General features: G+C 48.3%; 4 protein-coding genes across 4 annotated transcripts; all 4 read left to right on the top strand.

Moving 5' to 3' along the window:
• Nucleotides 1-396: 396 nt before the first annotated feature.
• Nucleotides 397-1717, top strand: JR316_0011002 (uncharacterized protein; the record flags this gene model as incomplete). Its single annotated transcript, XM_047896666.1, has 2 exons — nucleotides 397-1171; nucleotides 1224-1717. 2 exons carry the CDS (start codon nucleotides 397-399, stop codon nucleotides 1715-1717), a joined length of 1269 nt encoding a protein of 422 aa, XP_047744711.1.
• Nucleotides 1718-2854: 1137 nt separating this feature from the next.
• JR316_0011001 (uncharacterized protein) lies at nucleotides 2855-3870 on the top strand (the record flags this gene model as incomplete). Its single annotated transcript, XM_047896665.1, has 4 exons — nucleotides 2855-2873; nucleotides 2928-3120; nucleotides 3180-3365; nucleotides 3441-3870. 4 exons carry the CDS (start codon nucleotides 2855-2857, stop codon nucleotides 3868-3870), a joined length of 828 nt encoding a protein of 275 aa, XP_047744710.1.
• Nucleotides 3871-6350: 2480 nt separating this feature from the next.
• JR316_0011000 (uncharacterized protein) lies at nucleotides 6351-8527 on the top strand (the record flags this gene model as incomplete). The annotated part of the gene is made up of 3 exons (XM_047896664.1): nucleotides 6351-7119; nucleotides 7172-8127; nucleotides 8180-8527. The coding sequence occupies 3 exons, from the start codon at nucleotides 6351-6353 to the stop codon at nucleotides 8525-8527; spliced, it is 2073 nt and encodes a 690-aa protein (XP_047744709.1).
• A 579-nt stretch (nucleotides 8528-9106) lies between these two features.
• Nucleotides 9107-10288, top strand: JR316_0010999 (putative oxidoreductase YoxD; the record flags this gene model as incomplete). Its single annotated transcript, XM_047896663.1, has 8 exons — nucleotides 9107-9146; nucleotides 9206-9242; nucleotides 9296-9398; nucleotides 9455-9865; nucleotides 9930-9945; nucleotides 10003-10076; nucleotides 10150-10204; nucleotides 10263-10288. The coding sequence occupies 8 exons, from the start codon at nucleotides 9107-9109 to the stop codon at nucleotides 10286-10288; spliced, it is 762 nt and encodes a 253-aa protein (XP_047744708.1).
• Nucleotides 10289-16396: the final 6108 nt, after the last annotated feature.

Genomic DNA, 16396 nt, shown 5'->3' with positions numbered 1-16396 from the left:
TATGCGCGGTCCGAGTGATCTGCCTGTTCGAACAAGCTCATTAACTTCACTCCAGACTTACTTTACAGGTGAATGATACGCTCAGATGGAGCTTAACTTGAGCTCAACTGTAGAAGATCTGATCCGATAGGTTACAAGCGGAAAATTGGCTTCGGATTGACTCGTATAGCCGTGAACAGTTGTCGCCAATCAAAACTTCCTCTTAACAGAAACATGACACGGTTGTTTCAGTGGCCTTGCCAATCGGGGACCTGTGAATAACCCTAACCACATTGTCAGTATGCCCAAGACATTTCAAAGACATTCGTCCACTGACGGAATCTTGGGTCCTACTTCGGTCTCAATCTAAAACCTTCTTCGAGTCCATCAATGGGATCCTTTTGAATTCCAATGACCATGACGGAGAAAAACCTACCTCAACTCCCGTACGAAATATATGGTCTAATTCTCTATTTCTGTGATAAACCCAACCTCAAGAAGGCCTCACTCGTCAATCGCTCCTTCTACGAGATATCCCATCTGTACCTCTTTCGGTCTATGCTTGTCGGTGAAAGAATCACCGTTCGTGATTCCGTTAAAGACGCCTCGGAATTTCTCAAGCCCACAAAAATATTGTCACTCATTGAAGCACACCCAAATATCGCGAAGTACGTGCGGAGCCTGACCATTGATTGTTCTCGGGAATATCACAATGAATGTTGGATCACGGACGACACTACGATGCAGGATCTCCTACCTCGCTTTGAAGAATTGGAGGAAATTACAATTTATGCGCAAACAATGACGCTGTGGGAATCCCTTCCTTCCAATTTTCAACATGCTTTAAAAACCGTCTTCCGCAAGAGCCAATTGCACACATTTCATATTCATGGCATTTTGGGATTTCCTCTTGAAGTTGTATCAGCATCGCGGATCAGACATCTCTCTTACAATGTTGGTGCACCTCGCTCCGATGGTACATCGACTTTGCCACCACATCCCTTGGAATCACTGATTCTGGGCAGACTATACTACTTCGATTTACCCCAATTTCAGACCATTTTTTCGTTGGACCACCTTGTTGAGCTACACCTCACGATCCAATGTTCAGCGGATATCGGCAAGTTTGATCCTATTCTTGGACTTTCCGCAGCTTCATTGGAGGTGCTCACCATTCGCGCTCTATTGAACTGTGAGTCTTCTCGTTTGTGCCTACAATGTCTGATGTAAAAATATTCATTTAGTCGACCCTGTAGAAATCGCCTACGAGCACATTGGCCGGGTGCTTAATGCCCATCAAAATGTCCCTTGTATAAACTTGGGTCAATTGCAAAAGCTCCGCAGACTGATTTTCTGCGCCGATCTGCATATTACCTGCTCTCGGGAAGCCATGCTATATATTTGTCGCATACCATGGATGATCGGGTGTCTCGAAACGCTTTCAACTTCGTCAGTCGGCTCTCTGTCAGAGGTCACCTTCAATGTGAGGCCAGTCGGACTGGGGTTGGAGCGCGATTCGAGATACTTTTACTTCAATTATCCATGGCAGGACTTAGCGGACACGCTTCTTTCCTCAAATCTCGCCACTGTGAAGAAGGTCAATCTGACCATCAATAATGCTGCTATCCAATCCCATCGTGAACAATTCATGGACATTTTGCGACGCGATTTGCATCTGGCGAGACTTCGCGACGCTGGAATATTGAGCATTGACGCGGTGCAGGACTGGGAATATTGAACATCATTTGTAATCTGTTGCTCGTGAATATGATGGTTTCAATTTCTTTCTCGAGGTCCTGACTCGGGGAAGTATGAGATGAACTCATTCAACTTGAAGAAAATGACGTAACCGAACGACACCATTTCCAAATCGCTTTACTTTTTCAAGTGATCAATGCCTTCACTGACCTTCAACTCCCCGTCGTGGGTCGTGATTCCAATGGAGTCGCGCAAGGTTTTGGTGAAATTGACGGCTTAAAATTCTCATTTCGGGATTGGATACCAGACAGATGTAAGGACAACTCTTTGTATAACTTGATGAACGAAGTATTGAAACTTGATTTATTCTACTACACTCAGTTAACGTAACCTTAGTACTTCTTTGACGAACCTTTCGAATTGTTCAAGCATGACAAATTTCATTCGGAGACGGCAGTCGTGGCACTACATCTTGCTATTTTGTTGTCTTCGTAGTCCATCGACACACCTTGCCAGAATACAAGGCAACAGATGGATCCAACAACTCAGCGAAGCTTTAATTCCTGGCTTCTCGACCTATTGACGTGTTGTTGAAGAAATGAAATAAGGCCCCGCCGCCCCAGAAATAACCTTGGCAGGGGTTGTCATGTCGACACTCTTTGTTCTGGCCCGTGACATTGGCCGTGACTGTGACAATTCGCGTGCCGCCGATGGCACTGACCGGTTTTCTCAGGTTGGACAATGACCAGAACAATGAACTCTTTTGTCCTCTACGGGCTTTGGGATGAAACGAGGCTGATGCCACTCGGCTCTCTCAAAATGCAACTCGTAATACCGTGCCAATATATAAGCACAATAGACTTTGCGGCGTTCTGGCAATTTTATCTACTCACCTTCTTCCGACAGGTTCAACGCAGCGCGAGCACGGATCGACTTTTCGATTCCTCTCTCCTTCCCCACTTTCCTTTTCTTTCTTTTACTGCCTGGTGCTTGTCTTACGGTCCTCTTCAACTTCTTTCAAGGCTATATACGCTCTACCGCTTTGATAGCGACGCTGCATTTTTTTTACCAATCCACCGTTGACACCACCGATTACGAACTAACTTGACGATTCACCAATTTGCATCTCTTTCACTTTACACTCAAATTAGACACTAAATACAACTAGGCTTCAATAATGCTTCCTCCTCGCGCTTGTGAGCTTCTTGATCTTTACTCCTGCCAGACGCCTTGACCTTATTCCTGTTTAGATGTCTTCATCGGTCTCAATGGCATTCGTATCCTCAGTATCATCGCACTGCTTCTGGTATTCAGCAGCAATATTGTCACGCTCTCCAACGACATCAAAGCCGTGAACCGCTACATGGCCGCGGGAAAGCAGATCGCTGATGGAACTTTGAATTCGACACTGACATCCACGGAAATGAACATGGATTACATCTTGTACGTTATCTGTAATCACTTTATTTTAGTTCCAAGTACTCACGTTCCTCCTCATCAAGGGGAAGTACTGTGCCTAACCAGCCAGCGGGCGTCTTCTGGGCGGTTTTGAATAGGCTTTTCATTATTTTCCAGGCCGTCGTGCTCATCCTCTCTGAGCTCGGCTTCCCTGCCAAATTCTTCAACCGGTATTTCCCTATTCTAGGGAAGGATTTCGGTCTCGGTGCTTTGGGACTTATTCAGATGCTGTAAGTCCAATTACTGCTCCCAGTTTCTTTCTTTCCCAAGAACGACATGCTCAGTTCTTTTGTGTTGCGCTATAGGATCGGTGCTGCCGTGCTCTCCCACCACGTCGATACGTTCACTCTTGTCTCTGCATTCTTCCTCTTTGCAATTGGCTGCCTGAACGTATTCGCCGGTTTGATCTTCCGCGAATCCGCCAAAGTCAAACGGTCCATCACATCCTGGCGTGAGCAGGCGAAGAGCGCGATTCCGACACACGTCGGGCCCGTCAAAATTGCGCCGCTCGCGTCCTCCGTCCTGTCGAGCCCCCCGTCGTTTGTGTCGAACTTGTACACTGGGTCGAGCGACGCGTCCACGCAGAAGCCGACGAGTGAAAAGGACTCTAGGTTCGCTGGGTTTGGGTTTGGCAGGCAGGGCGAGAAGCAGGCGGCGCTGAAGGGATATTTGATCTCGAAGCCTGTGGAATCGCTCCCTCGGTACATGCCCAAGCCTTCCGGAGGCTCGCTTTGAGTCGACGCAACGAAGCATGATCAGATCCGACACCTAACAGCTGTTTATGTTCGGTTTTTCATGTTACCACGAGTGCACTTCGGACCACTGAATCTTCTCCTTGACGTTACATGACAACGGCCTACGGAAATCTCTCTCCTGCTCAAAATTCCAATCACACTCTTGACTGCTGCATTCGTCTCCCATGGAGCACCCTCTCCCAAACAGCACAATAAGCAGGCTTGAGCCACACAACACCCTACCCAAAACATCCTATTCCCTCAGTACATTTCTTGCATGCCGCGGACTATAATTGCTAGTAGTTTATGCCCCATTTACGTCTAACATTGCACATCCCAGGACTTTTTTCCAATACACATCCACGGATCCTCGTTCATCCTACATATCTTGCCTCTACCAGCTGCTGCGCCGAAATCACTCTTTTTTAGCATAGTGTATTTTAGTTATTTTTTGAGTCTTACTGCTGTATCTATCACCTATCCTCTTAGCCATCAACGGTCCTCAATGCAATACCATGCATAATTAAAAATCTGGGATTGGTGTATTCTGAATCACCTTCGAAAGTGTATTGAGCCGTTGGGAGTGCGAATGGTGTTGAACGGAATTGTGCGCGCTATTTTTAGGCTTCAATTGTTGTTACCAAATTTTCAACGATGAGTACGCAGACGAGCTCATGGACGGATACGATAAGAGCGAGAAAAAGGATCTCTGACCAGTGACAGATAATGATCGTCTTCTTTGTGACATGAAGGATGCTGAACTTCAATGCCCTTCTTCAATTTCGTGCAGTCCTATAATGCTCTCTCTCGAGAAGTTTCGTTTTTCCCATCTCTCGGTTCTCTCCCTCTCCTCCAAGAGATTTCGTTTCTCCTTCTCTTGAACTCACTTTCCGAAATCTTTTCAGGGAAAATTTTTTGATCCCACCCTCCTCTCCCATCTTCCTATTTTACCAGTGTTTGGTACAGCCACATCGGAACTCTCGTTTCGACTTTCCGCGTGGTTTCGACCCAAGCGCTCAGGCCTTTGGCGGGTCCCAAAAGGTGTGGACTATCAAGGCTCGCGTCACTCACAAGTCATGTTGGCAGAGAAAAAATTTTCCAACATCAACAATGATTGTGAACTCATCTTTAAACAAGACACTAAAGTTGAAGAGGCATGTACCCTCTTCACTTTCTCTCCGACTCATATTAACATATCTCATGAAGTGTCGACATAAAACATGCATGCCGTTTAACAAAATGACTGGTAATTGTCCGCCGTGTAAATTAACACTGTTTATATGACACAATTTTCCGTTGAAACAGCGAACGGCAATACACTGAGCTGGAACGTCTCTACAGCTGAATATTGGAATGGAATTAACTATACCACCAATTGTCCACTCAAGAGGTAGGATTTATCCCGTTGTTTGTATATTTCGCCAAAGAGTTCTGGATGCACTGCAATGCTTTGCAAACGTAGCGTTCGATGGAGGTCAACATAATCGAGCAGTTGAAAGCAACGCAGAACCAAAAGAACAAATCCCCATCAACTCACAAGGACACCATTCTGCCGTCGTAACTTCGGAAATTATGGGCTCTATTGACTAGTGCGGGAAGGACACGGCACAGAGAATGATGATGGATCGTTTCTCCAGTAGCTTGTCATCAGTGTGTTCTGGTCATGATCAGTATTGCACAATAGAAAATCTTGAGCTGTCTGGATTGACTGAGATCCGCAACAGCTGGAGTGCACACCTGACCCAAATCAATGTATAACGTACTCTTGATCCCTTATTTTTGATTCTGAATCTATTTCAGAAGTCGTAGGGTAGCTTTTCAGTAACTGCTTCTGGACATGGGTGAACTCTGGTTGTACGCAGCTAGCCATCCCTCGAAATAGCTCGTCAATGGCCTATGTAATCTGAGCGAGCCTTCGTACGAAATGACGCTTCTTGTCGCCATTTATACCAGGGAGAAAGGCTTCCATTTCCACACCCGGCTACACTTGGTGGGATTTTGGGTGGGACAAGCTTTGTTCCGATGGCCACTGCCGAATGCCAGTGCACGAGTGAGCGGACCAAGTACTACTGTCCAGTGTCATTGGAGTTGCTTCTTTTCTGCATGCAAACATAAGTATATAGTTGAATCCCCGTTTACTTACAAGCTTGACTAGCGAAAGTCACAGTGAGTGATTGATCCACGGAAATGTCCCAAAGAACCTGAACGCCATACTTGAGCTGAAATCGCTCACAGTTGACGCCATCTGTGTACCTGGTCAAGTTCCGTCGACTCCAGCGTCGATTCTGTCTTCCCTTCAGCCATCATCAATAGCCTCTAGAGAACGATTCTAACGCGGGTCGAGGAAACAGTCCGTTGTCGATTGAGACAAATTGCGGTCAAATTGCACCTTACGCTATTGGGGGAGCTTGAAAATCGGCCGTGGACTCTTAGTGCCGAAACAAAGGACTTTTCGCACACGTCGAGCTAGGACGAGTTTCTATGTCCTCAGAAAATGAAGTTTCGATGCAACAGCCAGCTATGAACGAGGCGGAATCGAGGCGACCTAGGTTGGCTGTCGCCAGCGGCGGAGCCCCTATTTATGGAGCGCCTGGCCCGAACAACGCCGAGCCTGTCAGTGATGTCGATTATGCTGAACTGGGCTCTTACCTCCCTCTTCCTCATCAGTCCCATACAAAGCGTCCCCGCTTGTTACTGGGTACATCTGCTTTTACAAGGTATCTCAAATCTCTTGGGGCGAAAAAAAACGCGGCAGTTTCGGGGGAGCAACCTGTCTATTCTTATCACCACGGTCAAGGTATACAAACGAAAGGTGTGCTAGTTCAGACTATCCAAGGCAAAAGTGGTGCATCTCTTTCGGCGCGACCCTTTCATATCAGACTCGAAATTGACAACAGCGACCATCCTGTTGCTACTTATAACAACAACCCTCGCACAAGCAGTCCGGACGAGTACAGGCGCTCGAGATCCAGCTCTACGAGACAGATTTTGAACAGGGTACCCGAAGAGGATATGGAAACTTCCCCGTCTGACACTGATTTGCAGGAGGGAAACGGGGTTCAAGTTCGTAATAATGGCGACACTGGCCTGCACCGCTATTATGGTTCAGTAGGGCAGGGCGCGGCTCCCCCAGGGACTTTGGGAGATGGGTCCAGGCCAGATGGCGACGATGAAGAGAATAGCGAACTCAGTGAAGAGGAAGAAGAATGGCTTCTCGATGAAGAACTCGCAAAGGAAGGTTTATATCGTGGTAAGCAAACAGAATGGTGTCAAAATGCGCATATAATCACACTTTGGTGCAGGGAGCTACAAAAATCTTGTTGCTCTATACACACTAGTCCCCCTTTCGACGCTTTTCGCCTTTGTTTTCTTAGCTCTTCTCCCCAATATCGCTTTCAGAAGCTCGACACCATCTCTATTTCCCTACCCCCCTTATTTCTCATTTCCCATTCCAGAATTGTTGGTCTCCATGTCCCTTTGGGCACTGTCATATCTTCTACGCGACTTTCTCTGCGCGACATCTCTCACCGGTGCCAACCTTGTGCCAGCATCGTCTCACCGGTTTCCAACAATTATCCCAATATTGACGTCGATATTTTCGTCATTCTTGCAAAGCGCTTCGTCACTTTTCTTCCGGCAGCTCGCTATACCTATTCTACTTATACCCTACTACTCCACGGAACATTTGGAACGTCTACACAAGCGCCACTTCCCGACTTGGCACGATGATGCGTTCAGGAGAGTGTGGTGGGTTGCACTGGGATGGGCAGCAGCGGAAGCCGTCGTGGGTATCAAGCAGGGGTACGAAAGCATCGCACTGTACAAGGATGTCCTCGTTACCGCGAAGAAAAATTCTGCAGTAAGCAATATGGAGTCTGCAGCACTGCGAAGCGACGTCGCCGTTACGCCGACACGGTCTCCGGCTCAGGTTGAAGAAGACTCAAGTGTCACGCCGACGCAACGAGATAGGCAAAACCCCAGTGCACCCAGAGCCATCAAGAGGACGCATTCCGACTCGCTGTCTTCCGTGGCCTCTGACTCACATTCACATTACGGCGACCATCGGCTTGTCGATGTTGTGTACGGAGAGCAAGAACCACTGTTAAAGGTTCACGACCACGCACAGTTCTTAACGCACCAACCAACCAATGGAGCTAGTCGACTGTCTGTGGAAGATGAAGTTGAGCGGGACTTGGACCAGTTGCTGGCTTGCAAGAGTAGGGAAGAGCTTGAAGAAGTATATGGTATCCCCGTCATCGTGCGTTGATTTTTCACTCGTGGAACTACAGAATCTTATCTTTGTGTGATAGCGCATTCCGGTGTTTATTTCGTGTCTTCATCGGATCAACTCTATCTTGTCATCCTTAGGCATATGCATGCTCCTAACAGCAGCGTACATGCGGTCGACTTTTGCCTACACACATCCTTCAACTGCAGACAGTCTTGTTGACCTCCCTACTGCGGACCAATACCCTGCCTCTAATCGTCCACTGGCGTATACCATCCCGCCTGTTCTATTCGTCCAGGCATTGATGTCAATGATGCACACACCCTGGGTCCTTCCACGTATTGGAATCCACTCGTTTGTGTATATCAACTCGATGATTTCGCTTGGGTTGTTCTTCGGCGGGCTAGGGGTATGGGAAGTCCTGACATAGACTTCTCTATTTGCCCTTAACATTATAATATTTGGCTTGATTAACCCCAATTTCGTTGTTTGCTGTGAAATTTCTGTTTTTCTTGTTTTTGCTGTCTAGTTTTCCTATGGGACTCTTTTTTGGCGTTAATTTCATTCTCTATCGTTGGTATGTTGATCAATGATGAAACAAAATTGTATTAACTAGTGCCCAGTACGTTCTCCCAATCTCCATGCTTTCTATCACAATCAAGTTGAGTTCAACTGTATACTAGTAACAATAAAAAGTTTATCATACTCGCAGCATTATCCAACCCCGTTGAAGGCATTTTGCGACCCATCCACTTTTCATATTACAAATGCTCTGCTGACTGACGCCTTGACACTTCCAAGTCCGGTGAATGTCGTAGTCAATGATTCATTACAAACGCGGAACTGCGGTTCAGTTAGCCGCTTTGTGGCTACAAATAGAGCCAGTGAAATAGTCTGAGATTCACTGGAACGAGGCCACTTTATTCTCAACCATCATTGTCGCATTACGCAAACACGTACCCCACTGAATCTACAACATATACAACGAAATCCAGATTGAACCAGTAGAATGGCCTCTCATGCTGCGAAGCGCGTTTTAGTCATTGCAGGTACGAATCTTGTTTGCATGTTTGGAGAGAGTTTGACATGATTTGTAATTTATAATTAGGTGCTGGAAATCCTGTTGGTACTGGTGCAGCTACTGCGTTGGTACCCATGGTATAAATTGCACATGCGTGAATTTTTGACAGGTTTATAGGCGGATGTTTGCAAAAAATGGGTATACTGTCGCGCTTATTGGTCGCGAAGGTTCGGACGGTGCTAGCGCGTTAGTGGAAGAAATCAACCAGGGAGGTGGCCAGGTATGTCTGTTCCTCCATTTTTAATGTTAGATATACATATGCCACTGCACCGTTAGGCAAAGTCGTTTGGTATTTCATCATATTCGCATGATGAAATGGCCTCAGTCTGGTCCTCAATCCATGCCCATTTCCCTAAGTCACGCTACGCCGTCCGCGCGGCGGTATATAACGTTGGATCTGGAGTTTTCAAACCTTTCCTTGACGTTTCACCACAAGATCTTCATAGTTGTATGCAGTCCAACGTGTTCGGCGCGTTTGCATTCTCCCGCAACGCGATACTCACGTTCAAGGGCAATGACATCGATGAGCCGAGTGGGAAACGCGGCGCGCTGATTTTCACGGGCGCTACGGCGAGCATGCGCGGCAACGTGATGACGAGCGCGTTTGCTGCCGGAAAGTGGGGGACGAGGGCTTTGTCTCAGAGTTTGGCGAAGGAGTTTGGGAAAGAGAATATTCATGTTGCGCACGTGAGTTTCTGGGTACCAATCCGTTCCCGTTGATCATTACAACTGATTTTTCTCTACGTTGTAGGTTATTATTGATGGAGGTACGCTTGTAGAAAGATAAAATCAAGAGTAGCGACTGATGACAAGCGAATGTATAGTTATTGCTCTTGATCCCAAAGCAGATCCCGAAGCTGTCAAGGACACGAAAATCAAACCAGATAGTATTGCCTCTGTAAGTTGTGATATATATTGAAAATCAATTCAAAGGTTTCTGACGAATTATACGCTCACCCCTCCCCTGCCAGTCGTATCTCTACTTAGCAAACCAAGACCGGTCTGCGTGGACATGGGAGCTTGATTGTGAGTTCAATGTTCTGTCCCAGACCGCGACTTTTAATGGTCTAATTTTGGTAAACAGTGCGCTCTGCTCACGAGAAGTGGTAAAATTTACGTCAAATTGATGTCCACACCTTTAGAGTGAGTTTAAAGTTCACATTAAGCGCCCGATCGACAACGATTCCCAAGAGTGGTAAAGGCACTGCAAATTTCAAATAGTAATGCTACAGAATTCTGTATGACCTCAGACAACGTACCTGATTACTCTATGTTCACCTCCTGCGTCTATCATCGTCATTATCCATATAAACCTCAATAGTTTGACCAGTGTTTTCTGGAATCGTTTGTGCGATGCTCTCTAGATGTCGCAAAACAATTCAGCGTGAAAATAGAACCTGCAATTTCCCGTCCTTTCCTCGAGCGTAGTAATAGACCTATATTTTCCCAGTTCGTCAAACATTCTTCAAAGTAGTAGCATTTAACAATAGGTTATCTGTAGAACCTAAAGAGCAAGATACTCGCAACACCAAATAGCAAGCCGAAAACGTAAAACACCCTTCCCTCTTTGTACATGTCTCCTCCGGACAGAATGTTTCTGATTGGGAGGAAGACAAGTCCCACGAGAAAGCTAGTTGACCCTAGCACGTAAAAGAGTTCAGATCAGCGGATTAAAACGTGGAAGTATGACTCACAACTGGTTGAAAGAGCCACAGATGAGAGCGCTGACACCGCCTGTGCGAGCGTACGGTCTGTCAGGTAAATGTATAGAGGCACGGATCGAACATGCGTACATATGGGGGAGATACATCAGGTATCATCACGAATGGTATAGGGCCGAGTCCAATCGCATAAAACCTAATAATAGAGGTCAAACAAGGCCAAAGGCAAGAGTATAAAGACGAACATTACAAACGTCACAATGGCAATGCTAGCAAGAGTCGAAAACCCTGAATCGAGGGCAAATCCGACCGTGACAAGTGAGAGAAGTGCACCGAGAATGGAGGTGGTAAGCAGTGATCGTCTACCCGTTCTCTATAAAAATATGAGTGAGTCGACATTCGCATTGAAAGAATTTTAGTTACCTCGATGAGAAAGATCGGCGGGAAAGTCATAAGCACGTTTATGATTGTAATGCCCAGGGAAATGTAGGCACCAAGTTGAGGGAGAGACTTTGCCAGGAGATCATTGCTATAATAAAAGACTGCTTGCTAATAAGTAGGTTATGATAGACGTCTTGGACAATTACCTGCTGTAACGCCTACAACAGGAAGTGAGGTTTAACTTCGTCGAACTTAGGGAGGCCTACCAGAAATCTGCTGAGCAATCATGGACAGACTGACTATGGCAAGGGGTCTTCGCAACTCTGGCTTGACAAGTAGCTGAGGGATAAAAATGATTTCTTGTTGCTGAGGCGGTCTGTTGTCTGTTTCGTCTAACAGGCTGGTCTCCTCAGCTATTAATTCTTGTTAGTTGTAACGTTGTTGTAACGTATACAGCCCAATAAATGACTTGCAAGCTACATCCGATGCAGTATTTCCCCAGAGTCTTTGTGCTGCAGCTTTATGATCATCTGGGCGCTGAAGAGCAGAAAGAAAGGCAGGTGATTCTACGACGAAAGAGCTCGACAGGAGTTGAAGCACGGAAAGAATGAACGACACGAGAAAGACAAGACGCCATTGAGACGCGTATGCCAGGTTTATTCCGGCAATCTGAGTGCCCATTACTCCGGACACGATGGCAAGCTGTGTCAAGATGCCTAAAGCCAAATTATTCAATGATCTTGCCATACAGCGGAAAACTAACCAACGCTCCCTCGTATTCTCAAGGGCGCAATTTCGGCAAGATAAATTGGCCCAACACATAGACCCAGTCCAGATGCAATGCCTATCATGAATCTAATCCAATTGGCATCCTGATGCAAGCTCGCAAGTAAGTAATCTTACCTGCTTATTAAGAGCAGGGGTATCGAGCTGGTTAGACCCATGGCGGCCGTGAAAAATGTTATCAGAAGGGCAGAAATGCGATTCGAGCCTCGACGGCCCCAACGGTCCATGACTATGTTGGCAACCAGGCTACCCACAAGACCGCCGACAGTGTATATCGAGGTGATTAACGAGAACATTGCGTCCGACATGGGTATACAGATTGGCAAGTCATTTCTCCTGGAAAACTCAGGGATTGGAGCACCTTTGCATGTCAGAACCCCCTGGATTTGGTTGAGAACAGAAATGTGGTAACCATGCTACATGGTAATTGTCATTGTGGCGATAAAATTGGAGTTGAACATATCTGAAAGTACCTGGAATGGAATGATGAGAGACCACAGACACACCAACCAGCCATATCTGGTGAATTTCGTTCCGTTCATGCACCAGCAATTGTTGAGCACAAGTAAAATAAAAGTTGTTGGCGAACAGTCGTCCAACTTTCAAATTTGGATAGCGTGATCAGCGCAAAGCACGTGAATGAGCGCATTGAGGTGACGTGTGGCGACGCGTTAATTTGTGTGGCGAATTCGACTTGTCTGACGGAGGCGTAAAAACTCTCCGCGAGATTGACTAATCCTGTCTTCGGTTTCGGGAAAACAAGAGACAACACGCACTGTTACCTCGCAGTGTGTGCGCTATATACTTAGAGAATGTCAATCTCGCTACTCTAAAACGCATCCGATGTAGTGCTGTGCACTATATCGCGAGTTTGGGTGAGAAAAGGATTGATTTTCTCTGCGGACACCGATTCTATGAGAACTCTACACTCGTAGAATGTACCTAGAAAATTTATTCCTTTTCCAACCTCGAGATGTTCGTACTCGTTGAGCAACCACTGTGAATACCAAGTGGTCTGCATGATCTTTGTGATCTGAAAAGAGCTCGGTCAGAGTTTGAACACCCAAACTCCATGCTACGAGTGAACACATCGAGGTAACGCAAGTGAGCCCACGCGTGGTGAAGAGGGATGGCGGGTGGGTCAAAATTTTGTTCGAGCGAGAAATTGCTGTACGAAGGAATTTCTCGTAGAAGCAGATTGCGGCTGAGCGAAGGTGAGAGGCAAGGTGCACTCACAAAATTTCGCTCAGCCGTGACATAGACGAGGTTCTGTGTCACGCTACGTTACACTTCCCTTAGACTCAGAACACAGATCTATGTCTGACGGAGGCGTAAAAACTCTCCGCGAGATTGACTAATCCTGTCTTCGGTTTCGGGAAAACAAGAGACAACACGCACTGTTACCTCGCAGTGTGTGCGCTATATACTTAGAGAATGTCAATCTCGCTACTCTAAAACGCATCCGATGTAGTGCTGTGCACTATATCGCGAGTTTGGGTGAGAAAAGGATTGATTTTCTCTGCGGACACCGATTCTATGAGAACTCTACACTCGTAGAATGTACCTAGAAAATTTATTCCTTTTCCAACCTCGAGATGTTCGTACTCGTTGAGCAACCACTGTGAATACCAAGTGGTCTGCATGATCTTTGTGATCTGAAAAGAGCTCGGTCAGAGTTTGAACACCCACAAGAGGGTAGGAGTTCGGACGACGCTTCAAACGACCGCGCTCTGTCGATGGAACCCCACACCACTAGGAGAACGGACTTACCCCGCTCCACCAACCATCTCAGGTCTGACCCTAGCGGACTCGAGGCATGACCAAGCGCGTGAATGGCTCCAGAATAGGGAGATTCTGGATGTACGGCGCAAGGACATCACCATGGCGCCGTAAGTATACCTGGAAAGCATCACTTGCCCATCTCCCAATCACCTTTACCACCTCAAAAGGGACACCTCGCAGAAGATATTCCAAGACCCCGCCAATGCGCAGGCTATGGCCATGCACCTCGTCGATCCCTGCTGCTGCAACCACAGACTTCAGTTTGCGGAGAAAGACAGGCTTTGACATGGGCCGCCTGGCCCCCCGGAAGCGATGCGTAAAAAGGTGCTCGCCATCTGCTGGCGCATTGACATCGAGATGGCGGCGCAGAGCCGCCTCAGGATCCGCTACACCATCCTGCCGTGCCCACTGAACTGTCTCCCCTGCCGACTTAGCCGACTTTGTCCAAGGAAGCTTGAAAAGAGTGACTTCTAGCCCCAAACGCCCGCCCGGCATGCGAAACTGGACATCTGACGGTTTGATGTGTCGCTCAGGGTCAAAACCCTTGAGAGTGGGAACCGTAAACTCACCCAGGCGCGAAACAGACCAGAAGGTAGTGGTCAGACAAGCAAACCACGCGACATCAAAAGGGTCGTCCATGTTCAGACGAGTGTACATGGCCTCGATGTCCGCCACACGCAGGGGTAAACGTGGTGATCGAGCAGATGGCGGAGCAACTCGCTCTGCCGCGGTGAGAGCGGCAGAAGCGCGTGTCTCGTCCACCGCCCAAGTCAACCCATGCAGGGTATGCCAAGCACGCAAACCGTAAAAATAGTTGCGGAGTGTGGAACCTGCATACAAACCTGCGCACGCTGCAATGAATTCCAACAACAGAGAGGTTGAGATGGGCCCGCGGTCACCCTCCGGTATAGGCGGGTTGCGCTGATCACAGTAGACGTTAAAAACCAATAAACCAGCACCATAAACAACCTTGGTTGCCGGCGCCCATGTGCAGCTCAGCAAGTCCAAAACCCGCACTAGCTCTTCCTCCGAGGACTGACGCACTGCTGCAGCACCTGACCACACAGGAAACGGCTTCCAAAGCCGCAGGCGATCAACAGCCAAACAGGGAGGCCGCAAGACTGAAGGCGCAATCAGCAAACCACACCGCGGACGCTTAGAAGGGGAGAACGTCTGCACTGCTACAAGCTCTGCCCTGCTACTCTGGCCCCGCTTCCGCGATGGAGTATTCGTGGTCTCCCCATTCAGGAAGGTCCAGTGGCCCGAGCGAGTTGAACCGGGAGTCATTGAAAGACAACCGCTCTTCAGAGGAGACCTGCTGGCGTGGGCGGGCAGCTGGCCACTTTCCGGCCCTCTTGAGGTTGAGCTCTGCTGGTGTGAGGGGGTCCAGGGCGTCCACGAGGAGACCAGCTGCCCGAACAGGGATGGAAATGGGTGGGAGGAGGAGGGAGGAAGAAGGAAATGATCCCCGGGACGGGGCGTCTGCGGGGTTACTGGCGCTGGGCACATAGGCAGAGTGGATGCACCCTTCCCGGCCGGCAGCCTCAAGTCGGTCATGGATGCACTTGAAAACCTCATTGACTTGCCTGTTTCTGCTCCGGCCATTCCACCAACCCTCGACGACACCTCGGTTGTCCCCGTAGAGCCGAACATGCTGAGACTCAGGTGTAAGCCGGATAACGGCGGTGACAAGCAGTTCAAAACCGATTGCTTCGGCCCAGGTAATGTCTCGCACTCCATGGAGAGTCTTCCATCCGGGAAGCAGGCGCCATGCCCTCCAATGCCCATTGATAACGATGGCGATGCCGACCTCTGAGCTGGCATCCGAGAATGCCCCAATGTCGAAAACGGGGGTCTCACAGGGGATGGGTCATACCAACTGCGGGAGAGAAAGTCGCTCCTGCCACCATGCGAGGTCCTGGGCAATGGATCGGACGGCGTGTCGGGGGACAAAAGGAGTGGTGCCATAAACACCGAGCATCTCCTCCAACCCCACCAGACGTGCCCTACCCGAGATGACCACCAGACAGGCATGCAACAAGCGCCCGTAAAGCTTTTGAACATCTTGAAGCACGTGAGTTTCACGCGTGCGCCAATCCACGATGGATGCCCTGTATTTTTCCGCCTTCGCCAAAGGAATGCCGACCGTGCGATCCCGCAGATCCCATTCCAAACCAATATAGACGCCACGAAACCCAAACGGGCTGTCCTTTGCCAGCTCCCACCGTATACCCAGCACAGAAGAGAACCGGTCAATATCCTCAAAGCAGTAAGCGTACAGTCTGTCCTCAACAGACCGTGTACTGCTCTCCGACAGGTCAAGAACAGGGAATGCAAAGTCCTCCACTGCCTCAAAACCATCTCCACTCCGTGCAAAACCCTCCCCAAACCACAAACGGCCACCCTCGTGTTTCTTACCATGTGCAGCCACAAGCTGCCTGCGCCGCCTCCGCCGTTCGTTGTACTCATCCAGATACCGCACCAAAACCCGCATAAAATTGTGGTCATCCACCCACTTGACCAGCGGGCCCATTCCCTCCGCGCGAAAGAGGTCCGCCGACGCGTCAGCCACCAAACCAAATACCCCTCCGGAGGGCCTTGCACCGAA

Source organism: Psilocybe cubensis, chromosome 10 (assembly GCF_017499595.1).
Source record: "Psilocybe cubensis strain MGC-MH-2018 chromosome 10, whole genome shotgun sequence".
Taxonomy (NCBI): Eukaryota; Fungi; Basidiomycota; class Agaricomycetes; order Agaricales; family Agrocybaceae; genus Psilocybe; species Psilocybe cubensis.
Note: the sequence above shows the minus strand (reverse complement) of the source record. Positions and strands in the feature narration are given on the sequence as shown.